Source organism: Alexandromys fortis, unplaced genomic scaffold (genome assembly GCF_014885135.2).
Source record: "Alexandromys fortis isolate MF-2015 unplaced genomic scaffold, M_Fortis_MF-2015_v1.1 scaffold_84, whole genome shotgun sequence".
Lineage (NCBI taxonomy): Eukaryota > Metazoa > Chordata > Mammalia > Rodentia > Cricetidae > Alexandromys > Alexandromys fortis.
This window is the reverse complement of record NW_026068017.1, coordinates 4,243,758-4,271,381: the sequence shown is the minus strand read 5'-3', so window position 1 is coordinate 4,271,381 and position 27,624 is coordinate 4,243,758. Positions and strand designations below refer to the sequence as shown.

General features: G+C 51.3%; 5 protein-coding genes and 3 non-coding genes across 10 annotated transcripts; 1 reads left to right on the top strand and 7 right to left on the bottom strand.

Moving 5' to 3' along the window:
- Positions 1–97: 97 nt before the first annotated feature.
- Sox15 (SRY-box transcription factor 15) lies at positions 98–3,291 on the top strand. Its single transcript, XM_050162552.1, has 2 exons — positions 98–2,578; positions 3,131–3,291. Exons 1-2 carry the CDS (start codon positions 2,052–2,054, stop codon positions 3,285–3,287), a joined length of 684 nt encoding a protein of 227 aa, XP_050018509.1. The 5' UTR covers positions 98–2,051; the 3' UTR covers positions 3,288–3,291.
- Positions 3,292–3,404: 113 nt separating this feature from the next.
- Mpdu1 (mannose-P-dolichol utilization defect 1) lies at positions 3,405–7,863 on the bottom strand. 3 transcript variants are annotated; one of them, XM_050162544.1, is made up of 7 exons: positions 7,706–7,863; positions 5,263–5,328; positions 5,017–5,149; positions 4,591–4,676; positions 4,377–4,495; positions 4,132–4,242; positions 3,405–4,024 (listed from the first exon to the last, which is right to left on the bottom strand). In XM_050162544.1, the coding sequence occupies exons 1-7, from the start codon at positions 7,806–7,808 to the stop codon at positions 3,899–3,901; spliced, it is 744 nt and encodes a 247-aa protein (XP_050018501.1). In that variant the 5' UTR covers positions 7,809–7,863; the 3' UTR covers positions 3,405–3,898. The 3 variants fall into 3 exon arrangements, with proteins under 3 accessions (XP_050018501.1, XP_050018502.1, XP_050018500.1); XM_050162545.1 differs by having other exon boundaries at positions 4,591–4,711; positions 5,017–5,144; positions 7,706–7,773; XM_050162543.1 differs by lacking the exon at positions 4,377–4,495 and having other exon boundaries at positions 4,566–4,676.
- A 1,461-nt stretch (positions 7,864–9,324) lies between these two features.
- On the bottom strand, positions 9,325–11,721 carry Cd68 (CD68 molecule). The gene is given in 6 exon segments (XM_050162538.1): positions 9,325–9,596; positions 9,768–9,938; positions 10,044–10,122; positions 10,251–10,370; positions 10,495–10,943; positions 11,025–11,721. Coding segments are annotated over 6 exon segments (999 nt in total). The 5' UTR covers positions 11,071–11,721; the 3' UTR covers positions 9,325–9,462.
- A 151-nt stretch (positions 11,722–11,872) lies between these two features.
- Positions 11,873–17,170, bottom strand: Eif4a1 (eukaryotic translation initiation factor 4A1). Its single transcript, XM_050162533.1, has 11 exons — positions 17,070–17,170; positions 15,763–15,811; positions 15,424–15,556; positions 15,038–15,177; positions 14,021–14,189; positions 13,599–13,708; positions 13,353–13,496; positions 13,138–13,275; positions 12,955–13,044; positions 12,633–12,712; positions 11,873–12,548 (listed from the first exon to the last, which is right to left on the bottom strand). The coding sequence occupies exons 1-11, from the start codon at positions 17,090–17,092 to the stop codon at positions 12,404–12,406; spliced, it is 1,221 nt and encodes a 406-aa protein (XP_050018490.1). The 5' UTR covers positions 17,093–17,170; the 3' UTR covers positions 11,873–12,403.
- Positions 12,773–12,912, bottom strand: LOC126514146 (small nucleolar RNA SNORA67). The gene has a single exon (XR_007595507.1). It is a non-coding gene; the product is annotated as a small nucleolar RNA SNORA67 (small nucleolar RNA).
- Positions 13,792–13,932, bottom strand: LOC126514150 (small nucleolar RNA SNORD10). Its single transcript, XR_007595511.1, has one exon. It is a non-coding gene; the product is annotated as a small nucleolar RNA SNORD10 (small nucleolar RNA).
- On the bottom strand, positions 14,688–14,831 carry LOC126514147 (small nucleolar RNA SNORA48). Its single transcript, XR_007595508.1, has one exon. It is a non-coding gene; the product is annotated as a small nucleolar RNA SNORA48 (small nucleolar RNA).
- Positions 17,171–17,911: 741 nt separating the features above from the next.
- On the bottom strand, positions 17,912–26,990 carry Senp3 (SUMO specific peptidase 3). Its single transcript, XM_050162525.1, has 11 exons — positions 26,765–26,990; positions 25,252–25,962; positions 24,219–24,458; positions 24,019–24,130; positions 23,530–23,677; positions 23,359–23,406; positions 22,276–22,353; positions 19,195–19,332; positions 18,982–19,065; positions 18,835–18,885; positions 17,912–18,415 (listed from the first exon to the last, which is right to left on the bottom strand). The coding sequence occupies exons 2-11, from the start codon at positions 25,949–25,951 to the stop codon at positions 18,305–18,307; spliced, it is 1,710 nt and encodes a 569-aa protein (XP_050018482.1). The 5' UTR covers positions 25,952–25,962; positions 26,765–26,990; the 3' UTR covers positions 17,912–18,304.
- Positions 26,991–27,624: the final 634 nt, after the last annotated feature.

Genomic DNA, 27,624 nt, shown 5'->3' with positions numbered 1-27,624 from the left:
TCTGGTCTGTTTGGATCTCTAGGACTGACCTGCACTGGTCTCTTGCTTGCTCTTGTTCTCTATTTCTTATTCTTAGCTTTTCATCCTATGTCAGAAAGATGATATTCTGGAAATTGCTGCATACTTAATTCTCCATACCCAGTTATTCTTCTGGTCCAGAGGTTTGTGCTTCAGGCCTTGCTGTTTCCTCCCTCCCCTTGGTTGCTTGATAGAGTTGGGCCACTCCTAAACCCTGAGTCACAGGAGGCTAGGCAAGACTGCTTGAAGCTGGATCTGTTCCTGCTAGGAGCTGAGAGTCTGGGCAGGCTATTTAATCGGATTATCTGGGGCCCCGGGCACAGGCTGGGCTTTCATCAGAGGTGAAAATAGGGTTCTCTTAGCATGGCCTCTGGAACACAGGAGGGTCAGCACGTATTTCTGGCCTGGTGTTGCTCTGACTCCAGAATCCACATCCTTGACCTTAGCTTTTGGGGTCTCCAGGGAGAAGAGGTATGATTATAGAGTTGGAAGACTCCAGACCTATGTTGGACAGTACACTGAGGGCTGAAGGTGATCCTAAAGAGGGCGGCCCTGAATGTCTTGACAGAGAAGCCATGACCTTAAAATGTAGTGAACTTAGATCCTTAAATATTTACCAGGGGTTGGAGAAATGGCTCAGAGGTTAAGAACTCTGGATGCTTGCTCTTCCAGAGGACCTGAGTTCAATTCCCAGCAACCACATGGTGGCTCACAATCTTCCATAATGAGATCTTGTGCCACCTTCTGGCCTGAAGGGATACACGCAGGCAGAACACTGTATATATAATAAATATGTCCAGGTGATGGTGTTATACACCTTTACTCTCAGTACTTGGGAGCCAGAGATCCATCTGCCTTGTAAGTACCTGATACATCCTGTTTGTTTTTCAGGACAGAGTTTCTCTGTGTAGCCCTGGTTGTCCTGGAACTCGCTTCGTGGATCGGGCATCTATCTGCCTGTCTCTGCCTCCCAAGTACTGAGAGTAAAGGCATGCAACACCAGAGCTGTATGGTGCAGTCCTTGTCTCAAATAATGACATTGAAAAAAGTATATATCAGGGCAGTAAAGATAGTTCAGAGGACCTGGGAGTGGTGGTACAAACCTTTATTCCTAGCACTCAAGAGGCAGAGGCAGACGAATCTCTTGAGTTTGAGGTCAGCCTGGTCTACAAAGCAAGTTCCAGTACACAGCTAGAACTGTTACACAGAGAAACCCTGTCTTAAAAACAAAACAACCAAAAAAAAGTATCTCTGGTGCAGAGTCCTTTGGCTGCAAGTGCTTGAGTGTTCTCATCTGCCCAGGCACCTGCTGGGATGACTCAGAAAACAAAAATGGCCATAGCCCATCTTTGAGTTTCTTACCCCTGGGGCAGTTCAGGATTTGAGGATCAACAGGCACCGGAAAAAGTATTGAGTAGGGAGTGACCCTGGGGACATCTGATGCTCAAGCTTGATCCCACCAAGGAAAGGAATTTGCTTTAAATTGCTGGTAAAAAGTTGACAATTTAGCCATTGGGGCCGTTAAGCCTGACATCCAGACCTTGGGTGGAGAGGGGGCGTGGTGCCCCAGGGGAGGTGTCTGGGCTGTGGAGAACAGGACACCTGAGTTTGTGTCGGGACAGCACAGCCTCTGGGAGGGATTGGGGGAGGAGTCGGGCTTTAAGAACCTTCCACCAAGGCTGAGCACAGGTGGGGAAGTTGTGTGGCACCTGGGTTCGCTCCCGGCAGCTGTGGGAGCCTTGGAAACCAAGAACCTCACCGAGTTGCAGCCTCCACGGAAGACTCCGTCCCGCCCCAGCAGAGGGTAGGGAGCGGGACTGGCAGTAGCTAGACTTGAGGGAGCACAACCTCTTCAGGACACTGGCGACAGACTAGGATTCAAGGATTCAGCGTTCCGCCTTCCAGAGGTGACGAATTCACTCCTGGGAACAAAGGTTCGAGTCAAGGACTCTGGAAGATACTTAAGTACCCAGACTTCACTCTGGGAGGAGGGCATTCAAGACGCCCTCTCAAAGACGCTTTACTTTCAACCCATGGCGTTGCCCGGCTCCTCACAAGCCCAGACTTGGGGCTTGGAGCCTCCGGTCCCCACAGCCTCTTTGTCCTTGCGACCTCAGGAGCAGGAGGGTGCCGGGAGCCCTGGAGCGTCTGGGGGTCTTCCGCTGGAGAAGGTGAAGCGGCCCATGAACGCCTTCATGGTGTGGAGCTCTGTTCAGCGCCGCCAGATGGCGCAGCAGAACCCCAAGATGCACAACTCTGAGATCTCGAAGCGCCTGGGCGCGCATTGGAAGCTGCTGGATGACGAAGAGAAGCGTCCCTTCGTGGAGGAGGCCAAGCGGCTACGAGCCCGTCACCTCCGCGACTACCCCGACTACAAGTACAGGCCTCGGCGCAAGAGCAAGAACTCGGGCACCGGGTCTGTCCACTTCAGCCAGGGAGGAGGCGGCCTGGCCTGTGGTGGTCCGCACTGGGGGCCCGGGTACACAACTACGCAAGGGAGCAGAGGCTTTGGGTACCAGCCTCCCAACTATTCGTCAGCCTACCTGCCCGGCAGTTACACGTGAGTGCCTGGTTGTCCCCCACCACCACTCTGCACTTCTCCTTCCTGAAGGCTGGGTGGGGATGAAAGCCAGAGGGCTAAGTTGGGAGAACGCCAGTCCATCCTAGCAGAAGCCACACCAGGCAGTTGGGTGGGAGAGCTCAGAGAATTCAGGACAGAGGCTTGTCCATCTCAGGATAATGTATTCTACTTTCTTAACTCCATTTCTCCACTGTTGATGGCCCTTGTGTGACCCGGCTTCCTCTCCCAGCCCCCGGGGCAAGGAGAGGCCAAGCCCATCCTGTTGCTCCTTCCTGGCCTGCTGCCCCAAGAGGCGAACAGCGTGCAGCACGCAAGACAGCTCCTGAGCGTGCCCCAACAGAGCTACCTTGCTCTTTAAGCCATCCTAGGGTCTTGTTCCATGCCTGCTGTACCCAGCATGGCTGGCTGAATAGCAAATTCTAACCCGGTCTACTGCAAACTGGTCAGACCAGTCTCCTACTGAGTTAGGGACACTGCCCAGTCTCTCCAACCCAGAAGTGTAACCTCCAAACCCCATGTTTCTCTCTACAGCTCTTCCCATTGTAGACCGGAGGCCCCCTCGTCGTGCTCCCTTCCTCAGAGTGATCCTAGGCTCCAGGGGGAGCTAATGCCCTCTTTTCCCACCTACTTATCCCCGGGCTCTACCACTCCATACAGTACTTCCCTTGCTGGTGCCCCATGTCTGTAACCCACCTTTAACTGGCAGAGACATCCAGGGCCAACCCCACAGACCCATCCCTTTCCAGTTCAGAGGCCTACAAGTCTCCCAAGGAAGCAGAATGCACAAACCTACACTAAACGCGACTTTGTACAATGAAAGCCGTCTCTGAGTCTTTATTGTCTCATTACAGCAGCAGCCCATGTCTTCTCCACACCCTTCCCTTCCGTCTGGACCTGCCGCAGCAGGAGCCTCCCCACCCCACCCCGAGGCCCTTATCTGAGTCATTCTCCCCTCCCCCACCTCCAGAACTGGGGTCCAATAGATTATCCCAGCCAGGTGGCAGAGGGAAGCAGCCACAATCTCCCAACCACGTTTGTCCAGGCTCTGTCCTCTGCCCAGAAGGAAGGTAAGTGGACAAGGCATGACACTGCTCCAATAAGAAGACAGCTGCTTAGAAAGGCAGCCTCAGCCCCTGCTGAAACGAGTATGTGCTGTTTACACGAACCCTGGCTCAGGAGGCTGCAGTTACAGTGGAATGGAGGATGATTAAGTTGTACCAGCAGACCAGGTCCTGTGGAGGGACCTGAATGAAGGTAGTGGCCGGATGGAATGGAATGGTTCTAGAAGCTGCCCCAGCACTACTGCTCCTTTTTCTGTTTGTGGGGAGGCTTTGCATTCCAGTAGAAGAGGACCTGGGCAGCAATGAGGCCATTGCAGAGGGAAGAGACCACAAAGACTCCAGCCATGAGGGGGTCTCCAGTTTCCTGTTTAGGAGAGACAACAGATCTAGAAAGGTTCCAGAGGAGCAGCTTACTACTCAGCTGGGCGCATGAGGTTTTAGTGCCCTCTAGAGGACAGAAGATGCACTCACCTGAACAGAAGTGAAGATTCGGGCCAAAGAGCCCCCAAACAGCATAAACACTGTGATAGCGGAAAGCTGGCCCGTGTGCCCATTATGGTAGTTGGTGGCTGCCTGGAGCAACTAGAGAAATTCATACTTTGGCTTCTGTCACCTGAACTAATGCCCTCATTTCCCCCAGACTAACAGTCCACCCTTTGAGGTTCCGTTCTGCCTCCACCACACAGCACACACATCCTTTCACTCGGAGTACCCACCTTCCCCACCACCACAGCAGGCACATTGGAGGCCTGGAGCAGGGTCACTACAGCCAGAGGCGTGAGTGGGGAGAGCAGCGCCAGCAGGAGCATCGCATAACAGGCAAGGAAAGCAATGCCTAAAGGTCAGGGAGACAAGGAGCCCTCTTGAACCTCCTGAGTCCCCAACAAGATCCCCAAGATCCATGCCTGCTCTCCAGCAATTCCCTGGCACCTTTGACGGTCTCTCCTCTGTAGTGCATGACCAGGAAGCAGATGGCAATTGTCTGGAGTGTCAGGAACAGTGCTTCACCCCAAGAGCTGTAGAGTCAAGAGTTGGGAGGGAAAAGGCAGGCCTGGAAAGAGGCGGGGAAAGCCTCCATAGCCATCCACCAGGCCTGTGCTTCCCCCCCCCCCGCCCCCGCCTGCCCCAGACCTAGCTCACTGACTACACTTCTGCGAGGGCTGTAGCCCTTACTAGAGCTGTGGGGGCGCTAGGGCTGGAGAAGAGCTCAGCAGGCAAAGGTATTTGCCTGAGTTCCAGCCCCGGGATCCACACTGGAAGAAGAGAACCAGCTCCTACAAGTTGTCTCTGAGCACTCCCTGCTCCCCAGTAAATAAATAACAACTAGGCCTTGGGAGTGAGGAGTGGGCCCCTCACCTGAAGGGGAAGTTGTTGGTGATGCTGTAGACCACAGTTCCAGTCAACGCCGTGAGCTCCAGCATCACTGACTGGAGACTCAGTCCTTCGGCACTCTTGGCTCCCAAGATTTTAAAGATCTGGGGCAGCTTTACTGGGAGAAAGAAGGGCATGGCTGGGGAAGAAGCATACTATCCCGAGCCCGTGGCATTAGCCTCTCATCACCCCACCTTTACTGAACAGAAGGAAGGAACTATATATACATACCCAGGAGTGACCCAGCCACTATGCCCAGCCCAAGGCCTTTGCTGAGGAGAATCTTGAGGCAGGGAACTGGGAAGAGAGAAGGAAGTAAGCAAACAGGTCTCTGGAACCCAGGTGAGGGTTTGAAGTGCCCTCGTAAGCTGTTCCCTCTCCCCTCACCCTTGGCATGGCCACCACAGCAGTAAGTCTCCTTTTGGGGGACAGGGGAAATGATGGGGCAGGGAGCCTTCCTGCTGCAAACATCTTACATCCAGACTAGGTATGCTGCCAAAGCAGCTTCTACCTGGACGCCTTTCCCCTGCCCAACCTTCTATTTCCTACAGACTCATCGGATAATTAATGACCTGAGTTCAATTCAGGATCCACGTGATTGCTTACAACTACAATGAGATCTGGTGCCTTCTCCTGGCCTGCAGGCATACATGCAGGCAAAACACTGTATACATAATAAATAAAAAAAATCATTAGGACAGTTTGTTGCGGTGCACGCCTGTAATCTCATTTAATCTCTGAATTTAAGATTCAGAGACCCTGTCTTTAAATACTATTGCCAGGTGTGGTGGCACACGCCTTTAATCTCGGAGAGATCTCTATGAGTTCGAAGCTACAACATACATAGTGAGTTCTAGGACAGTCAAGGCTCTGTAGGAACCTTCTCAAAAAAATAAGGCTGGAGAGATGGCTCAGTTGTTAAAAGCACTGGCTGCTCTTCCAGAGGACCCAGGTTCAATTCTCAGTACCCACATGGAGTTCACAGCTGCCAAACTCCAATTCCAGAAGATCCGGCACCCTCACACACATACACACAGGCAAAACACCAATGCACATAGAACAAAATAAAAAAATACTGAGCCAGTAAGATGGCTCTGTTGCTAAGTCTGATGACCTGGGTGTGCAGAAGTCGATGCACACAACAAAGGTGGATTTTAAATATGGGCTAAAGGGCTGGCTTAGTAGTTAAGAGTACCTACTACTCTCCTTCAGGGGTCGGAGTCCCTGCTCCCATGCTGGGACTCCCAAGCTTACAACTGTCTCTAACTCCAGTTCCAGTGATCGCTTGTGTCTCGTGGTGTCTGTATCTATAGACACTGTGTGTGGGCACAAAAGGTGTGTGTGATGCTCAGGTGACAACTCTGGAGCCAGCTCTCCTGTTCTGCCTTTCTGCAGGTCACCAGCCTCGCAGCCATTTCACCAGTTCCACAGGAACATGTAGCTGCCCAGGCATGACCGCCATTGCTTTTCAGTTACACAGGTATTGCTCAAGAGTTTCCTGACCCTTTCCTTTCTCTCCAAATGGTCTCCTTCCAAAGGCCAATCTTTACAGCATACATTCCTGAATCTTCTGGTTGTTCCTTATTCAGTGGCCAAGCCTGCTCTTCCAGGGCTTGCTTTTTATCATCTAGTATTTATCATTTATTTATTTTGGTTTCTCAAGACAAGGTTTCTCTGTGTAGAAACTATAGTCTTGGAACTCACCTTGTAGACCAGGCTGTCCTTGAACTCAGAGACCTTCCTGCCTCTGCTGAGATTAAAAGTAAGGGAGGGCCAGTGCTCCTGGCAGTTTCCCTAGCATTGAATCCTGGCCCAGCAGGAGTCTGACTATTGCAAGCCAAACGGCACTAGAACAGTGCCTCTGAATCTGTGAGCTGAGCAGAGCGGAAAGATGGAGGGCCTTACCAATGGCTCCCACAGCTGGTGGAACCCCTGGCCATGGCCTTGCCTTGTTAAGAAAGGGAAAGGAAGGTAACGGGATGAGATAGCTCATCCCTATATTCCCAGCACTCTGGTGGCCAAGGAAGGGCAGCCTGTGCTACATAGTAAGTTCAGTCAGCGCTGGCTGAGAATGCATCACAAAGGGGGGGGGGGGGTCTGTCTGTCTGCGTTCAGTGTTGGGATGGAAGGAGTAGCTCTATTCGCCCGGCTGGGATTTTAATTTTATTTTATAAAACATGAGTTCTCCAGGCTGGGGATAGAGCTCGGTGGGCAGAGTGGTTGCCTTGCACGTCCGAGGCCCTGAATTCCACAGCCCAGAAAGGGAGGTGGGGGGCCGGGCGGTGGTGGCGCATACCTTTAATCCCAGCACTCGGGAGGCAGAGGCAGGCGGATCTCTGTGAGTTCGAGACCAGCCTGGTCTACAGAGCTAGTTCCAGGACAGGCTCCAAAGCCACAGAGAAACCCTGTCTCGAAAAAAAATAAAAAAAAAAAAAAAAAAAGGGAGGTGGGGGTTACGTACTTTCCAGACGGTAAAACACACATTTTAACTATTTTCGGGCGACTCCCCCTCATGCCCAAATATGGCACCTTCCCTAGGCAGGGGCCAGAACACTTCCGCCCTCTTCAGAAGCGCCTTCCGGCGCAGCTTCGCGTGACCAACTCCGGTACTGCTCACACCAACTCACGGCCGGGGGTTGCTCGAACTAGGCTTTAAAGGCTGAATAAAACTCACCATGAAGCAAGTCCCATTGGACGAAAAGTTGATCATAGCATTTCTCAGGTAAAAGAACCGGCACCAGCACCCGTTTGAACGGTCCGTCCGCCTCGCCCGCCATGTTGGAACGCTAGCTTCCGCCAGGCTGGGTCGCCCCGCCATTACCCACGCTGCGCATGCGTGCTCACCTGCAGCCTCTCCCCGGGGATGGTGCATCACCGCCCCTTCCACCGCCATCCCTGCCTCGGTAACCCGAGATTGCTCTCGTCCACCGACGGCGTCTTGTGCGCGCCTTGACGTTCGAATTTTTAAAGCGTGTCCGAGTTGTACGCCTGCGCAGTTAGGACTTCTGCGCTTTTGTTTAGGCTATCAGTTCTAAAAAAAAGATTTATCCCTCCGCCTTTCACCGTCCCTCCTGCGTATGCGCCATCTTGTCTTCTCTCGGCTAACTTTATATTTGAAGTTGGAAAGTAAAAAAATACGAGTCTTCAAAATGGCGCTGCAGCTCTATTATTTTTCCCCCTTGATTTCTCCGGAAAGAATGGCGTCGGGGAGAGGCCATTCTGAGCCGGGCATCCCTCCTAGTCCCCTGCTTCTTCCTCTGGTTTGTCCAGGTCTTGGAAAATGACCGTGAAGTAGAAGAGGAGCAGACTCAGCTACAGGAGAGCAGTCCCTGACACAACAGGCAGCCTCTGCTATGTGTAGGCTAGAACCCTGAGAATGATGGTCCAGAGGGCACAGGCAAAAGGTCCCCAATATCCCTTGTTTGGGAAAAGGCACCTAGGGTCACCCCATATTGCATCCCAGCACCCAGCGCCCGGACACCGGCTCCATACCCTCCCGATGGATCTGCCTGGCTCTCAGGCTGTATGTAGGGCGCTCGTAAATAGTTTCCCTGCTCCTTGTCACTGGAGGGTGGAGCTGGGCTGGTTCTGCCACAAGCACCTCTCAGCAGCGAGGGACCAAGAATTTGGTCTACTGAGTCCCAGGGCTGCTGAGACTACACAGAAAAGCCTGTCCTAAAAAAACAGGAAAGCTTATTCTTGACTTTGGTGCAGTGGGAAGTCCATTTTTAGAATCTGGTCGTGGGCTCCCCTGCAAGTGGCATCACCCCCTTGCCCTCTGGTGCCCGGGCATTAAGAGTATGTTTGCTGGGCCTGAAGTTGTTCTACCCACTGCTTCCGTGGGTCGCGCAGTTCTTTGCAGTGGGCTCTTTGCAGTGGGCTCTTCGGTGAATTTTGCCCTCACAACAGACAGTAGGACTCTGATCGCTCAGTAACCACTGGCTTCACCCATTTGAAATGAAATGACATGGCCGCCTACTCCTATTTTGGCTGTGCTGTACCTGTAGCTTGTCAGGAACAGGATGCCAGGATCGTCTGATCCATTATGTTAAGGGAACGGGCAGCCATTGGCCCCAGAAGAGAGGAAAGGAGTTTTGGCAGCTTCACCAGCAGCTGTGCCAGACACAGAAGGATGAAACCATGAAGGCGTTTGGTCACTCTGGTATTTTCATCCCTTCTTGCCAGCTGTCTCCTGGTGAGTCAACCATGGGGAGGCACAAGAAGGCACATGACAAGAAACTCGTGGCTTTTAATCCTGACAGGGCATGTGGAGCCTTTTTTTGTGAACAGGAGTAGGATACCATTTTTGTTTATTAATCGCCCCCATCACAAAATCTCCAATTTTGTTCTTAAAGATAGGGAAGGAAAATAACTCGGTAGAGTCAGCGGCACGCTGACGAGAGGAGGGGGCTCCTTGGCGGGAGCCGGTGCTCACAGGGGCTGGTAGGCGGACTGTCGTCTTCGGGTAATGCAGAAGGCAAGGAGCACGAAGGCAAGGAGGCCAAGGAGGACCAGGCCAAGGATGAGAGGCAGCCAGAGGGGTTGGTCATTGGTGCAGGAGACGCCTGGGACAGAGGGGGAAGAACACAGGGGTGATGCTCTAAACTAACCCCATAACTTAGAGCAGTAAGCAAGGGGGCATAGGTAGCCTTGTAGAGACGACTAGGGTGTAGAAAGAGAGAGCTCTGGGGAGAGTGCTGGGAGATTCCCGGGAAGGAAGAGGTAGAGGGTCTTACATGGCCCCAATTGTCCTGTGTGAGGCAGCTGAGCAGCCTGTAGCCTCAGGGAGAGCAGGTCGAGATGAACAGTTGGAGAAAGAACTATGCTTGTATTTCTGCAACAGAAACTTCGGCCCAGGGGAGCTTGGAGCTCTTGAAGAGATGAGTTCTGGGCTGAGAATGTCCACTCTGAAGAAGTCAGTAATGAAGGGTCAAATCCAGTCCACTTAACTCCCAAGTCCTCAGTTCCCTCCACACTAGCTAGTGTGGTGAGGAGAAAGGAAGGTTACTCACGTGTTGCGTGTGGGAAGGACACGTTGTATTCCACTGCCATATAGTTGAGGTAGACCATATTCTGGCTGTGCTCCAGGTCCTTGAGGTGAACACAGAGGATCAGAGCAGCAGGGATAGTGGCCTCATGTCCACAGAGCAAGAAGGTAGGCGCAGGGGGCATGGGTATGGGGCACGGGAGAGGAAAGGATGAAGACAAAGCTGTCTAACCTTTTTGAATCCAAAGGTGAGCTGTCCATCAGGAAATAGGAGAAGCAGGTGGGGAGAGGCACCGACACAGCCCCCCTGGACCTTGGTTTTGTTGGGATTCAATGTAGAGATGCCCCAGGCCTACAGAAGTGAGAAAATAGTGAGTCTGAAATTACATGGCTGGGCCATGCAATGTTTTTTATCCCCACCTCTGTTCCCCTCCTTCTGACCACAACAGGACTTGACTCTTGCCCCTTAGCTTTACCTTTCCTCCACTCTGGGTTGGGTACAGGATTCGAATCTGAATTTGTGCTTGGAGCTGAGCACAGGGCTGGGAGCCATTGGTCCATGTGTAGTTTCCGCTAGTCGCTGTGCTGCCTGGACTAGGACTCGGAGAGGGTGGTTATGGTCCCGGGTGAGGGCCGGTGGTGGTGGTGGAGAATCCTGGACTAGTAGCAGTGCCGTTGTTTGTGGTGGGATGAACTGTGGCGTTCCCATGACTGGTGGTCGTGGCAGGGTTGTGAGTAGAAGTTGAGGGTCCGGAACTGGTAGTATTACTTGTTGGATTAACTGTAATATTCCCGTGGGTGGTAGTGATGGGCCTGTGGCTGGTCGTAGGGCTTGCTGTGCTTTCTGTAGTTGTAGGTGTCACCGTGAAGGATGGCAGGAGAGTAGCAGCTTTTTTGTGAGGACACTCTTTCCCTGTTCCTTGGGCTTTCAGCAAGATTGGTTAACAACCTAGGTAGAGGTTCCTGCCCAAGAGCTCTCTCCCACCCACCTCTCAATTCTCCTTACCTACAAGAAGTCCCAGTGAGACCAAGCAAAGCACTTCGAGCCTCATGGTAGAAGAGTTCAGAGTCCAGCTGGGCTGTGCTAGCTTCTTCCTCAATCCTCTTGGAAGAGGAAATGAAAGTTGTACTTCCCTTAACTAAGATAATCCCACCCCGAACCTGACTCAGACACCTCCGCTCCCATGTTAGTCACTGGCTTTCACAACTAAGCTGTGATTGGCAGTGGCCTTTTGAGTGGGAGGTACAAAGTCTTGGTTACCACGTGAAAAATGAGGCAGTTGACTCAAGAGGATCTTACCTAAGCAAAACTTGCTCTACTTGGTTATTTACAAGGTGAGAAATGCGTTTTCCTCATTGGTCAGAAACCTAACCCCATCTGTGTGCACCACCTTCAAACCCAGCACTACTGAGGCAGGCAGATCTAAGAGGCCAACCCGGTCCATACTCTCAGGACAGATGGAGCCCCCCCCTTCCACCAACCCAAAGGAGGCAATCAGCATCCACATCTGGGTTGGGCCTCAGCTATGACAATGCAGAACTCAGTTTCACTTCTTGACCCCATTACTCTTTATTAGTTCCTCAAGGCTGGAATCACATGACACTTGTGACTAACCTTATGCTGTCAGTACCACTTTAAATACAGTGGGTCATGTCTTTTTTTTTCTGTAGCTTTTGGAGCCTAGAACTAGCTCTTGAAGACCAGGCTGGCCTCTAATAGGATTAAAAAGGTGCCTCATTTGTTATTTGTAGGCACACACAGCAGGGAGGCAACACAGCAAATACAGTAAGGAACTAGCACAGCTGATCCACGCAAGCAGCAGGTGGCAGAGGAACAAACAAGAAGCCCAAACAGGCAGTTTCCAAGTATTTTTATTCAGAATTCTTGTGTTTGTTTCCTGAATCAATAAATACTATACAAAACAATGTAAAAATGGCTACCATATTCTCTCCCCTGCTCCCCTCACCTGGGGGACAATTCCCCCGGACAACTTCACGCAGGGATTCTCCCTGTAGATTTGGTCCAGCAAATGAGGCCAGACATCTTTTAGACCCTTGACTCACTTTTGGAGACTTGGCCGGGTAAGAAAGAAAGCCTTTAGAATCAGGTGACTGACTATGTTAGGGAAATGATTAGTGTTTTGGGGGGGGGGGAGACGGCGCCTGGGGCAGAGCCTACCCCAAAGAAAAGGGTGTCTAAAATGTTCACGGTTCCTTCTTTTTGCCTCAAAAAGTGACATTTATTCAAAGAGAGAGAGAGAAAAAAAAAAAACAAAAAACCAAAAACAAGATGTCCATCCCTTGGCTCCCTTCCCTCCCCCCTCCAGCTGTTCCTCAGCCCCCCAGGACTGAACCCTGGCTATGGCCAGGTAGCAGGACAGCCCCTCAAATGAGGTCAGCAACATTGAGGGGCATCTCTTCAATGGAAGTGTTGTAGAATGTCTCAATGTCTCGAAGAGTCCTCTTGTCCTCTTCCGTCACCATGTTAATGGCCACACCTTTACGGCCAAAGCGACCGCCACGGCCAATTCTAAGGAGAAAGGAATATGCAAGTGAGAAAGGGGTGCCCACGAGTTTGAGCAAGTGAGTTCTGGTACCTCAGATCTTAATTTACCTGTGGATGTAGTTTTCCCTGTTTGTGGGAAGGTCATAATTGATGACTAGGGAGACCTGCTGCACATCAATGCCTCTGGCCTAGGTCAAGAAAGATGGTAAGAGCTGTCAGAAGGTAATCTACCCAGACAGACTAGGCGTACATGTAGGCAACCAAAGGCAGGCAAAGGCAACAAGCAACCCTTGTTCCCCAGACCTCAGGCATGCCAGATTTTCTTCCAAGTTGCTACGTTCCTGAAAGGGGCACTGGTCAGCCCCTTGGAGAGGGAATCACCTTGGACTTACTCCTCCCCTCTTGCTTTCCCTAACTGGCCTCTACTCACCAACAGGTCAGTGGTAATTAATACTCTGCTAGAACCAGACCGGAACTCCCTCATGATCACATCTCGTTCCTTTTGGTCCATATCGCCATGCTAGAAAATAAGGATGTAACAAATAGCACAAGGTGTCTTCTGGGCAACCTACACACATGCACATAGCTATTAATAAGTTTTGAGAAAACTTACCATGGCAGAAACAGTGAAATCCCGGGCATGCATCTTCTCAGTGAGCCAATCCACCTTCCTTCTGGTATTGATAAAGATTACTGCCTGGGTGATAGTCAGGGTTTCATACAAGTCACACAATGTGTCAAGCTTCCACTCCTGGAGATCCGGAAACATCAGTCAGGGGCTATACCCAACAACTTACTACCAGGTCCGCCTCCTGCACTGGGCCCCACCTCTCGTTCCACATTGATGTAGAATTGGCGGATACCCTCCAGGGTCAACTCTTCCTTCTTAACAAGAATCCGAATGGGGTCCCTCATGAACTTCTTGGTCACCTCAAGGACATCAGAGGGCATTGTAGCAGACAACAAAACTACCTAGTTAGTGGGGGTGAAAATGGATCAGCCACAAGGATGTTTTGTGCTCCTCACATCACAACCAAGCCTCATTTACCCCATGAAGGCTGCCGCCTTCCTCACCTGTGTGTTACTGTTGAGCTTCTGGAATATATCATAGATCTGGTCCTTGAACCCACGGCTTAGCATTTCATCTGCTTCATCCAGTACAAACATCTTGATATATTTTGGCGCTAGAAGGCAGAAACAATACCAAGCACAGTAAGAAATATAAAATATATTTAACTAAGTTTCTTGGTAAGAGGGCAGACAGTCCGCTCTCAGAATATAAGGACTGATCCTTTGCCCAAGACCTCCCTGCTAAGTGAGACAACAGCCCTGGGAAGTAGAACACTACCTGGGCTAAGGCAACAGGGAAGCTGGGCTCAGATGACACGCATGGGGTTCATCACAGAGCAACTCAATTCTAAGTAAGGGAAAACTAGCATCCTAAGAAATGAAACTTGGGAAAGCCACCCAGCAACTAACTGTAAAGTAGTACTTACACAAGTATCTCCGGTTAAGCATATCAAACACCCGGCCAGGAGTGCCCACGATGATATGGGGGGCCTCCATCTGCAGCTTCTGCACCTCAGCACGCACATTGGTGCCCCCAATACAGGCATGACAAGAGGCACCCATGTAGTCTCCTAATGCCATGACCACTTTTTGTATCTGAACACAAAAGAGACATCTCCATTAGCTTGGGCTATGACAGGCCGTTTACTAAATTATCTTACCCGTTACCTGCTGAAAAGCAGCTGTCAATTTAATCTTAAGACACCCCCCCACCGCCATCACAAATGGCAGTCCTGATTTCTAAACACATAGGCTCATAGTAAGTTTTCCATTCTACATGCAACTCTAAAACCCAGGCTAGCCCTTATGGTGTGGAACTCACAGCCTCCACCAACATCACATCCCAAAGGCTGAATTCGGAATGCAACAACACACCCAACATGTTTATTACATCCCTGCCACAAAACAAGATTTCACTCATGCTGGGCACACGTTCCACTACTGAGTTATACCCCCAGTCCGTACGTAAACAAAACACACACAATGATCTGGATATACAGGGCCCTCACTGTTAATTCTAATTTCTTGCTTCTATCAACACCCAGATGCTTCAAAATAATCACTAGCTTTAAATAGTTAACACTAGCATCAGGATTTTGTGCCCCAGGCATGAAACAGCTTTGGCCACCAAGCCAGGCATCAAGCTAGGATGAACAAAGGACTGTCATCTGCTCTGCCCCTGGCTGATTTAAGAACAACACCACCACCAAGGTGTCTCTTTGCCCATTGCCAGGGGTTCTTTCATAAAATAGCTGACCCTGCCCAGCCAGCTTGATTCCACAGAACTGGGTAAAGTTTCGCTAGCAGAAAAACTGTTGATAATCAACAGTTCTCTAGAAGCTACCACAAGGATTCTAAAGCCAGCAGTGGCAGAAAATGCACCTGTCCTTTCAGTTGCTGCCATTCTTCCACCAGCCATTTAAAAAGGAAGAAACCACTCTTACCTGCTGAGCCAACTCACGAGTGGGTGCCAGAACCAAAGCCTGAGTGGCCTTTAGATCTAACTCAATCTGTTGCAAAATTGATATGGCAAATGTAGCTGTTTTCCCAGTCCCAGACTGGGCTTGAGCAATCACATCATAACCTACAATCAGATCAAGAATTCCATTTGGTAAAGGAGCTTGGGCTCACAGACATTCAGAACCCTAGTTTATAGTGTCAGTAAGGAAACAAGGATGCAAAGTGTGGGGTTCTTGTCACCATGATATTGTGACAAGAGACTCCAGGATACCAAAACATTATCAACTACACCCACCTAGGCTAGTCACCGACCATTAAAAATCTACCCAAGTCAGGGACAGTCCAAATCTATCCTGACAATGATTCTTACCCTTGATACAAGGAAGAATGGCTCGCTGCTGGATGGCAGAGGGCTTCTCAAAACCATAGGCATAAATACCACGGAGGAGGGATTCTGAGAGATTCATGTCATCAAAACTATCCACAATCTCATTCCAGTTACTCTGCAGGATGCAAAGAAATGAAAAGTTAGTAAGACAGTAACATATTTTACACAAAAGCTGCACAACCACTCCACCCAAGCCGGCCACCTCATTCTAGGTGTCTGAGGTCACTGTCACTATAAGGAGGTACCGCCTGTTTGCTTCAGACGTGTACAGCAAGGATTTGAATAGGAGAGAAAATTCATGACAGAGTAGTGGAGTCTCACCTCGATGACACCTTCGGGCTCCATCCCGTCAGGGCCATTGTCTCTGGATCTGTTGATTCAAAGCATTAGTTTTGTTTTCCTGCTGGAGTAGAGCACGGAAGCAAGCAGCCAATTCCCGATCGAACTCCCATTTGTTCCCAAACGACAGACAGTCAAGAGGCACTTTAGAGTGACCCTCCTGTGGAGATCAACGGGCTGTGCCTTCGTACACAAGGCGCCGAGATGCGGTGTCTCCTGCCAGACCCACACGGTCTGAGCCCAGCGGAGCAAAGCGTGTGCGCCTCCTCCCCGGCATCAAGGCCACCGGAAGTCCCGCCCTTCACCTCGGAGTTCCGAGGGTGGGCCGTCCCCTTCCCCCCACGTCACGCCGCCCGCGCCCTCCCCCACTCCCTCCGGCCTGCCCCCCCTTCCCAGTACCCGGATGTGGGAGGCCGCGGGCGGTGGCGGCCTCGCGCACAATGAGCCCCGGCCGAGTTAGCTAAAGGGGAGATTGCACAACACAGACAAGCGAAGCAGACTGGGGGAGGGGAACCTCTCAAGCGGCCATGTGCTCATTCGCTCCGCCACTCGGCGGCGTCTCCCCCGCCATGAAACAATCCGCAACCCGCCCGCCCCCGTCGAGAAATGGCGTCGCCCTCCCATACCTCAGGCCGCTCACCCCCGAAGGAAAGTGGACCTGCCCATCCGCAGTTTGCCAATTGCCCGGCTTGTGCGGCAAAATGGACCCGCCCGCCCGGCGCCGGGTGGGCTCCTGGTGCCTCACGCGGTCGCTCCTCGGGGTTAAGCTCAGTCCTGGCCGTCAAGAAAACCAGCACCCTGAACGGCCGGTTTCTTCTTCCCCGACCCACATTCCAAGAGCGACGTGAAGATCCAGACACCCCTGCTTGTCGCGAGTGGTACCGCCAGAACCCTCCGGAACCCTCGCGCGCGCCCTGCCCGACATAGGGAGGCAACCAGACCAGCCGGCTCCGGGCCGCGCAGCCGCCTCTCCTCTTTCCCACGCTAGGTCGCGACCTCGTCTCGCCTCTCAGTACCCGGGCTCCGCGCACCGCACCCCCCCCCCTCGGGCAGAGGCCTCGCGACGAACCTCGCGCCCTCCGCCCTTTCCCGTCTCCGCGCTGATGGCAGCGTCGGCCGTGGATGGCTTCCCCCTTTCCCCCCTCTGGACGGTTCCTCCCGGCTCGGTTCCCCCGCAACCTGGTAGGTTTTGGGCGATGGGCCTCTCAACTCCCCCCCCACCCCCCGCGGGACCATCGAAAGGAGCGGCGGGGTAAGTAGCCACCACCGCTTGCAAATGCCTTTCTTACCGAGAATCCTGACTCGCAGACATGATCCTTACAATCTAGGGCGGAGTGCCCGCCTATCGACAACTTATAGAGCACCCGACCCCGCCCCAGCCATCGCATTGGCTTGACCGCCTCTGCCCCGCCTGCCGGCGCTCTGCAACTCGACGTGACGTTAGTTTGTAGGCGCTTTACCTCGGACGCCCTATTGGGTAATTTTAATGTCTATCAAGTTCGAGGCCCGCCCTGCAACCTCATTGGCTGAAGGGCCCGCCTTTCTCGCTGGTACGGAAGTGACATATAGAAGTCGGGCCTCGCGGCAGGGCAGCCATCTTGGAGCCCAGCACCTTTACACGTGCGGAGGCGATCGTGCCTTAGTCACGTGGTTCAGCGGGTCCTATCAAGCGACGGGGGTGAGGCTTTAGCCTCCGGGGACTTCCGGGCACTCGGGACTACCACTTCCCTTTACATCTCTGCTACAGGTTCCTACCGAAGTTTTGTTCTTCTGACCACTAAAGATTGGTGTGTTCACGGTGCGCAAGAATGACGGAACCAGGGGATAGGAAGTTTTCCTAGCTGGAGAGAAAAGGATGAAACCCATTTCTTGTCTAACAGGCATAGGGAGGTGTGCTGTCAGGGTACTTGTCTGTTCCCAGCTTCTCTCTCAGCCTCCCTTATTTTTGAGGCTAATTCCTCTTCTTCCTGCCTTGGAGGATCTGTTTGGAAGAGGAAGTGTTGGCACATATAGAAAGCTGGCTTTTGAGATCTTAAGGCCTGAAAAGGGGCAGCTAACAGCACTAGCCGGAAGGCCTGAGACAGGGCACATCCACTAATTTAAGGCCCCTCAAGTAAGACCACCACTTAAGTATCTTCAAAGGATCCTTTATTGACCAGAGCAGGACCGTGGCATTTTTATATATATATTTATATATATAAAAAAAAGTCTTGAAGATCTGGCAGGCAGTAATCCCTTTGCCCGCCCACCACCCCCACAGTTTTCCTGCCCCCTGAACGCGGAAGGAGGAATGATGCGCCCCTAGGCCACAGGGCAACATTCCCCTAGAGAGGGAGGAAAGCCTCGTGTGGCCACCCCCTTCCCATCAGAAATCAACATTCTCGCAAAAGAAAACAAAATACAGAAATCAGAACATTTAAATATGAAAATCCAAAGGGACCTGGGTGGGGAGACAGAGGAACTCGAGTTTCTTGGGAAGGCTCTCCCTTGTCCCCTGCCCATTAAAGGGTCTGGGGTATGAGGCTCACACAGTGAGTTTGCAGTGACACAGTTCCTTGTAGATCTGCCGTCGAAGTTTGGGCATGTCCTGCTGGGTGAAGCTGAATGGCTGAGACAGGGCCAGGTGCTTGCAGTACTGGGTGTTAACAAAGCAGGCCATGAGAACATTTACTGAGCATCCCTCCCAGTCAGGACCCGCAATACACAGTTCACACAAACCGTAAGAGAATCTCCATTTCTCATACAGACTGGCATTAGCATCTAATAGCCTGGGATTTAAAACACTCTATATACAAGTGGGAAAAACACCCTACATACAAGTGGGAAAAAAAGAGATTGAATTGGGGGAGGCTGTCAAGAAGCCTCTATACTGGGACCAAAGGCAGAGAACCAGTCCCAACTCTGGATGGAGAAGGACTGGAGAGGAAAGCAGGGTTTCTGTGCTCTCACATAAAGGTACTCCCTGCTCTACAACTGGCTGAGCCAACTGAGGCAAGAACCCATCAACAGCCCTAAGCACTGACTGGCGCCAAGGGGGCCGCGGCACTTGCTTACCTGCAACACAAAGGCACCACAGTCGCTGTCGTTGTTCTGCCTGGCCACGTTCTAGGGAGGAGAAAGCAAGAGAATCCCAGAGGTCACGGATTCAGTTCCCACCTCCTATCCACTACCTCACTATTCTACTTCCCTCTGGAAACTCACCATTTTGAAGTAGCCTTTCCAGCCCTGGTGGAAATCCAGTCGGTCTTTTTTTACCGCTTCTGCCTGCAGATACTTGGCAATATGCTATGTGGGAAAGAAAAAAGAAAGCGACACCGTCATTTACCAGCCAAATGCAGTCTGACAGTCACTCCTCAGGCTTGCTGCCCAATGGCCATACATCTTTACTACTGTCTTCCCACAGCCTCCTCAAACCTTAGGGCAGCGGCGGTTAAGAGTGCGCTGGGAGTCAAAATAGGTGATGGTGCGCTGCCTGACATCCACGGATATTAGGGACCAGTGCACCTCCAGATGGATGGGGATCAGCAGCAGTTCCTTATTGAAGATGTCCACCTGAAGAGAGAGTGCTGGAGGTCAGAAACAACATAGACCTGCTGAAGGCCCGTAGGTTTCTAAAAAGAAAATATGCAACAAGCAAAGGAGTCTTAAAATACAGATCCTAGATTGTGAGGGAAGGCTCAGCTTCGATGTTAATGCTTATGAGATGTTATTGGGGGGCTAGGGGTGACACAGGAGCAGTGCCTGGTATACAACTCATAACCTGTTGCATGCTAAATAAGCCCTTTACTACTGAATTATATCCCTACACTGTTGTTTAGATTCCCTATGTGTGTGCCATGCACACAGAAGCCAGAGGACAACTGAGTGTCCTTCCTCAGACAATGTCAACCTTTTCTTAAGACAGTCCCTCACTGACCTAGGACTCAGCAAGCAAGCATGGCAGGCTGGCCAGCAAGTTCCAGAAATCCACCTATCTCCACTTCCACAGCACTGATATTACTACTACCCCTGGCCTGATTTTTTTTTTTTTTTTTTGGTTTTTTGAGACAGGGTTTCTCTGTAGCTTTGGTGCCTGTCCCAGGAACTATCTCTTGTAGACCAGGCTGGCCTTGAACTCCCAGAGATCCTCCTGCCTCTTCCTCCCCAGTGAAGGGATTAAAGGCATGCACCACCACCGCCCGGCTCTGGCCTGACTTTTTTAGGTGGGGAACAAACTCAGGTCTGCATAATCACTCTATAGGCTGAGCTATTTCTCTAGCCCAGATTTTGCTTTGTGTTTTTGGTCTTTTGAGACAGGGTCTCTCTAAACAGCCCTGGCTGTCCTGGAAGTAACTATGTAGACCAGGCTGGCCTCAAAACCAGAGAGATCCTCCTGCTTCTCCCTCCTTAGTCCTTGGATTAAAAACGTGCACGATCACATCTGGCTGATGTTGAGATATTCAATGGTGAAGAAAGTTGGAAATAAGAAAAGTATCAGAGGGGCTGGAGTGATGGCTCAGCGGTTAAGAGCACTGACTGCTCTTCCAGAGAACCCAGGTTCAATTCCCAGCACCCACATGGCAGCTAACAACTGTCTGTAACTCCAGTTCCAGAGCACCTGACCCCTTCACATTAATACACATAAAATGAATTTAAATGAACTTTAAAAAAAAGTATCAGAACATACATGTGTCTTGTAATTCCAGCAGCTAGGAGGTAGAAGTAGGAATTCAGGGCCAGTCTCTGCTGGTACCAGGTACTCATAAAGAGCACTGGCTGCTCTTCCTGAGGACTTGAGTTCAATCCCCAGCACTCACAACCATCTGTAACTTAAGTTCCAGGGATTCAATGGCCCCTTCTTACTTCAATGGCACTGCATGCATGTGGTGCAGACATTCATGTGGGCAGAACACCCAATACACCTTATAATAATTAAAGCAAAAACAAAAGACTCAGGATTTTGGTGCCACACCTAGGGTTGAAGTGCAGCTTCTACACTTACTGGCCTATACCTTGCCCTGTCTCAAGAAGAGAACAAAAGGACCTGTCCTCATTCATTACGGGGAGTAAACTAGTCACTATCCACATGAAATGCATGGCTCAGTTAATGTGTATATTCATCCTACCACAAGTTCTTGTATCACTCAAGACACAAAACTGCCCATTGGGCAAGTAACTGCTCAAGATCACAGCAAAGACTTTATTATACATGTGTAGAGGACAGAGAACAAGTTGATTCTCTCCTTCCACCATGTGGGTCCCAGGGATCAAACTCAAGTCATCAGGCTTGGCAGCAAGTACCTTTACCCACTGGGCCATCTTGCTGAACCCCAGGAAGAATAAATTTACAAAGGCTAAGGGTTTGTTGCTGTGTTGTCATTCTTGCCGCTACTGGACGAAATAAGGCTCACCAGGCCCCTGCGTAAACCTGAGCACAGATATGAAGCCCTGAAGCCAGGCCAGGCCAGAAGTCTAGTGGTGTACTGTGCACAGCTATAGTTCTAGCTACATTTTTGGGGGGTGGGGAGGATAGAGGGTAGGAAGATAAGGTAGTGTTAGGTCACAGGAGGAAGGAAGGCAAGTGTGTGTTAGGACCAATGTTCCTTTGTTGCTGTAGAAATTTCTTGGCCTTTCAATTACAGGGCAAAGAAACCTACAGAAATTCTTGAATCCACCCTAAACTGCTCCTGTCCCAATTTTTCCCATTACTTAAGTCCCAAGCCCAGGTATCTTCTCCACTGCTGTCTTCATCTCCCACTTGCACTCCAGTCCAGCTACTTCACCTGAGCTACTCTCCCCTTTCATCCCACCACGGAATGAGCACCCAACATGCAGCATCTCTAGTCTGGTATGAGTGGGAAGATGGCTCAATAGGTACAGTGCTTCCACAAAGCCTGACCGCCTGAGTCTGAGCTCTGGAACTGATCATTGCACATTATCTTCTGACCCCCACATGCATACCAAGGCACACACACCCACACGGTAAAAACGCAATCAGTTTTTCAATGGCTTCTCAAGGTACACAGAGTGACATCCATCTTTGTCTGTTTACGTCATATAAGTCACATGATCTTCTCTGCCCAATTTTCTATCATTCTACCCTTAGTCACTTTGTTCAAAGCATATTCTTTTCCTGTCTGGGTCTAAAATACTTGCTGTTCCTTTTGCTTAGAGCACTGTTTCCCAGACTGCACATGGCAACTCCAATCATTCAGATGTGGAAGGCCTTAACCTAAGTCTGGTAAGACCCATACCCACCTCTCATGCTGTCGTCACTGTTTTAATATGTTCACAACACTTTACGACTAGCTGAAATTTAACTTACCCTAATCTCATCAAGGCAAAATTATTTCCTTACTCTATTGTATCCTTGCTTCCTACAGTAGTACCTAGTACACAAAACATTTAATATTTGGCAGAATGGTGACGAGGGTTGGGGAAAGGGCTCATAGAAAGCAAAACTTTAAAATATAAAAGACAAGGTGCTGCACAAGTAGTTGTGAACTCGTAACTCACATTTTTGGTCCACCTTTTCACCCCATCATAACCCTTGGTACGGAGTTTATCATAGAAGAAACTGTTGAAGAAATGCACCTGTGCCAAAGACACAAAAGAGCTGGATAGAATTAAAAGACTTCAGAGTTGCCCACAATTCCCTTCCCCTTCCCAATCCATACTCCACTGCATACAGCCTAAATGGAATGGCTTCAACAGCTGGTGTTCTAATTCACTTAATAATACAGTAGAACTGTGGTTTTGTTGTTTTTAGACAGGGTGTCTCTGTGTAACACTCTGGCTGTCCTGGAACTCAGAGATCCCCATCCCCTGCCTCCCAAGTGCTAAGATTAAAGGTGTGTGCTACCACTGCCCAGCACGGAACTGTTTTTAACCTTTTTTTTTTTTTTTTTCCGAGACAGGGTTTCTCTGTAGCTTTTTGGTTTTTTGGTTCCTGTCCTGGCACTAGCTCTTCTAGACCACGCTGGCCTGAACTCACAGAGATCTGCCTGCCTCTGCCTCCCGAGTGCTGGGATTAAAGGTGTGCGCCACCCACTGCCCAACCTTAACCTTCTCTTACAATTTCCTATCAATTACTGGGGTGGACGGTGATGGCACATGCCTTTAATCCCAGCACTCGGGAGGCAGAGGCAGGCGGATCTCTGAGTTTGAGGCCAGCCTGGTCTACAAGAGCTAGTTCCAGGACAGGAACCAAAAGCTACTGAGAAACCCTGTCTCAAAAATTAAAAAAAAAACAAAACAAAAACCACACACACACACTAGAGATTGGCTTGCAGATTTAAAATAGCTTACCACTTAACACCTCTTCTCCCAAACACAGACCCTAGTTATAGAAGATGGGAAAGATGAAAGCAAATGTAAAAAAACTGCTAAGTCACCCTACATTGCAATGTTCTGGGCATTAAAGAATCTGGTTGGTGTCAAGTGGAGACATAGACAGATGCCTTTAATTCTAGGCTGGCCAAGCAGAGGCGAGTGGATCTAAATTCAAGGCCAGCGTGGTCTGCATTTCAAGTTCCAGGAAATCCAGGACTAAACAAAGAAACCCTGGATCAAAAAAAGAAAAAATCTGGTTGGACCTACCTTTTCAGGGACTGTGTCCATGACCAGGTCTCCATACATGTTCATCACCTGGGGAAAAGAGAAAAGTAACTTGCCCTAGAGGGTTTGGCATGGGTACAAGGTTGGTTCCCCTATGTAAAAGGCTCCACTCTCCAAAGGCTTTTTCAAGTCCCTTTATCTTCCTCCTCTTACCTGGTCATTGAGCCAGTTCTGTCCATATAAGGTCCCCAAGTCATCCATGGTGAGCACGTGTCGTTTATAGGAAACCCGGAAGCCCCTTACCATGGCATTGCCTGGCATGCGCTGGTAGGACTGGATCAGCTGCAGTACCAGACTCTTCCTGAATAGGCCAAAGGTTTGCAATCACATAAGAGCTAATGGGCTGGGGCAGACTATTTATCCACAATTATCTAGAATAAAATTCTAAAATGACCTTTTGCACCAGTCCTTTTGAGGGTCTCCCATACCCCAGAAAGAACACAGGGAAGATCAGGCATAAACTTCTCAGTGTCTCACAGTATCCCAAATAAAGATCTTCCCAATTGTTTTCTAAAGCTTGGGACTTTGTCTGTAGCCTCCTCTCCTGCAGCTATAGCTTTCACATCCTACATACATCCATCCCTAAAGGAGGATAACCATCTCTCCCCGGCCTCAAGGTCTCAGCCCTCCTTCAAAGCTCACCTGGAGGGAGTAGAGAACTCCTGCTGGAAAATGTCCTCCAGCTTCTCGACAACTTCATCAGTGCTGAGGGGGATGAGGCTACCATAAGTTTGAAGGAATTCATCTAAGATGCCTAAGCAGAGGTAGAAGAATAAGGTGAGACCTTTAGACTCTGACCTAGGAGGTGGTCAAAAGGAGACTTAAGTCCTCTAAAGGCTTACTCTGCACGCAGGTCACGTGTTCCTCCCGTAGAGGACTATGCTGGCCAGCTTTCTCCTCAGGACGCTCTGCCTCTTCCGCAGTGCCCACGTCAGAGCCCTGAAAAAGTTCCTGAGCCACATGGTCCCCAATGCTGCACACATTGCTGATGAGTATGCTGGCATCAGGGGGTGCCAGGCTGCGCTCCCCTTCAGGACCAGGTAGTCCCCCAAAACCATTAGGCAGAGTACATGAGAGGAGGCCTGTAAGGCATGGAAAACGCAAAGGGATGAGAAATTGGCCCCAGTAAAAGAACTGATCCATACAAATAGGACCACAGAGCATGGATGAAGCAGAATCTAGCAAGATATGCCTTATGGAGTGCAAGACGCCGCGCCCCCCACACCTCACGCCTAATGTAAGGCCGTCCAAAAGTTTAGAAAAGGAAGACTTCCTATTTACCAGCAGGAGGAGAGCAGAGCAAGATTCGGAGACTTCAGAAATACTCACTGCCAACATATGCTAACACCTAGCCTTGTACACAGTGCATACGGAAGGATGATAAATCATAGGCTGGAGTTAGAAGATATTCTAAATAAAAACGTTAGTCTGCAGATGATACACCCTTCTCCTAGAGGTCCATTCCACAAGCCATGAGTGAACTGTGAAGACACGCACAAGCCTGAACCTGAGAGGAAGGCGGCTTTGAGATGGACAAGCCTGACTTTCCTAAACCAGAGCGCCCTTTGTCGTCTGTGCTGAAGACCAAGGCAAAGCTGCTCTGTGGGTTCCAAGCATCATTGCTGCTCGAAGTGAGATTCTCCCACTGCCACACGACAGGAGCTTTCTCTGCAGCCTAGGCTGTTCTGTCTTAGCCTCCCAAGCAATAGATTACAGGTGTGTGCCAGAACGGGCCTTTAGCGTTAAGGCTCAATGAGATCATTCCGCAGCTCTTTTGGACACCTAGCTCTGCTTTCCTTAGGCCCCGTTCTCACCACAGCAACAACGTCCTGGGGCTCCGGCTCTTCACCCTTCCCACTTCATCTCCCACCTTACCGGAGTCGGGGTCCAATGGAGACTTTGGGGTCCACCTTAGTCCATCTTCCTCCATGGGGGGCCCAGAGGGCACTGGTGAAGACCCTCTCATCCCGTCCTCAGCCATGAGAGCACCTAGCAGACCCAGTCGAGGTGGGGGTGGCCCCCGGGGGGAATCCAAACGACAGCAGGGTGACGGCACCTGTGGCGTTGCACACCCTTCCTGGGTTGAGAGATGGTTCTTGGTGTGTGCCAGGTTCCGCCGCCGGCCTCGGTGGCGCCCCCAAAGCTTCCAGTGGAATGTCAACGAGGTGCTTTTGGAGTAGAGCAGCATCTGGAAGGCTCTCATGGCTCGGCGCCGGCGCAGTGAGCAGGCTTTTCTATGAGAGGGCCGCAGAGGGCGAGGACGCTGGGAGGTCCCCAGGTGGCCCCATCTAGGGGGCAGCCTCCAAGCTGCTACTTCCTCCTCCTCATCTTCTTCCTCCTCCTCTTCCTCTTCTTCACTAGCTGAGGCATCGAAAGAGGGCCGAGGTGCAGGGAGGCGTCTAGTTGGCACTGTGGTACCTGACCCAGGATCCGGCCCAAACCCACCACCTGACTTGAGCCGGGGCTTAGGGGGCAGGGGCCAACGAAGACGTTCTCGTCTGGGGTTTGAGTAAGTGGTGCCGGGTCCCGGAGGCTCAGGCCCCCAAGACCCGGTCCCTTGTATAGTCTCTTTCATCTTCCAGTACCCTGTAAAACAAAAACTTCAATATCAGAATCAACATCCTACTCCTTCCTCAAAGGAAATGCTGTTCCTCAGCATTTCCCCTCTGGTTTTAGATACCAATAAAAATCTAAAAAGCCCCTACCTTCAGCTCTTCCCAGCTAACCTGGTCCACAAGGAACCCTTCAGAGTTTGCCGTCATTTCTTCCCTTGCCCAGGTAGAGAAGCAATGGAAAATGACTAAGTGGCAAGCCTTAGATTTTATTTCTAAGCTCCTTGCGTGAAGCCCAGTATTTCCAGGCTCCCCTTTAATGCCACTATGAGTGTCCTTAGCATAAGTCTTAGGGTTTCTTTCCTCAACACGGGAATCCCGATATGTGTACCTGGAAGACAACTTCCACTAGGAAAACTTTGTTCCCGAGTGGGAAGTTCCCGTTCACCCTGGAATGATATGGGGGGAGGAGGGGACACATACATACGCCTCAGGTTTGGGGAAAGGTGCTGCCAGGGTTATGGCTCAGAAAATGGAGTGATAAGAGGGGAAATTTTTGAAAGAAACTGGAAGCAAACCGAGTCGGTGCTTAGCGACCGAATCAAGAGGGTAGGAGAGAACGAAGCCCGGGGAACCAGGCAAACCAGCCCCTCTCCAGCCTTATCCCGGGGGACCTGAATGCTTCCCGACCCGGTATAGTTCTGAAACCTAGGGCGGTTCGGCACACACGCATCTCAAGTCCCCTAAAGGGCCTCTTGGGCCCAGTTAGGTGCGTGCGAGGACCAGGAATGGAAGAGGCCACAGAAGGGCGGGGGGAGGGGAAGGGGCGTCCTCACCCGGAGCGGGGAGCCGGCCACACGGGCCCCAAGGCGGGTGTCTCCGCCTCAGGCTTTCCGGCTCATCTTTCGGACGGCGGCGACCCCGCCACTCCTGCTGTCTTCAGATGGAGCCGTCTCAATTCACGATGCCAACGCTCCGGGCCGCGCGCCGTGCCGTGCCGTCCCGCCGCGGCCGCCTCTAGCGCGGCTTTAGCCTCCACCTCCACCTCCACCTCCACCACCGCCACCACCCCTCCTCCTCCTTCCCCTCCCGCGAGCCCCAGGCCCACCGCCGCTGGCGGCGCAGGGTTAGTACGTCACACCCGGCGAGCGGCGCCGGCGCGGCCAGCTCCTGCCCGGTCCCGCCTACCTGAAAGCGTGCAGGCCACCGGCCGGTCCCGCCCTCGAGCGCCACGCGGGGCCGAGCCTGCGCACAGCTGCCTGGCTCGCCGCGCGTGGCAGCCCCGCCGCTCGCCCTTTTACGTCTGCGTGTCGCGTCCGGCCTCACGCTCTACGTCGGAGCCACACGATGCTCTCTGTTCCTCGGTGGCCTGAGCCCGAGCTGATCCAGTGGGCTTCCCAGAGCATGGCTGGCATGTCAGGGGGCCTAAGGGGACTGGCCAGAGGCTTGCCGCCCGGGGAAACGGAGGCGGCGTGGGAGCCGACACGCTTTTTTTTTTTTTTTCAACTTTACGCAGGGTTTGATTCAGGAGTGAGACACTGCCAAGGCGTCCAGTACATACAAACTTCCCGGACACCATTCCAATCTTTGAGAGTCTTTTGTTATTTTGTTTGTTTGAGACGGGCTCAACCACGTAACCCTGGATGTCCCGGAACTCGCTGCTTAGACCAAGCTGACCTCGAACTCAGAGATCTGC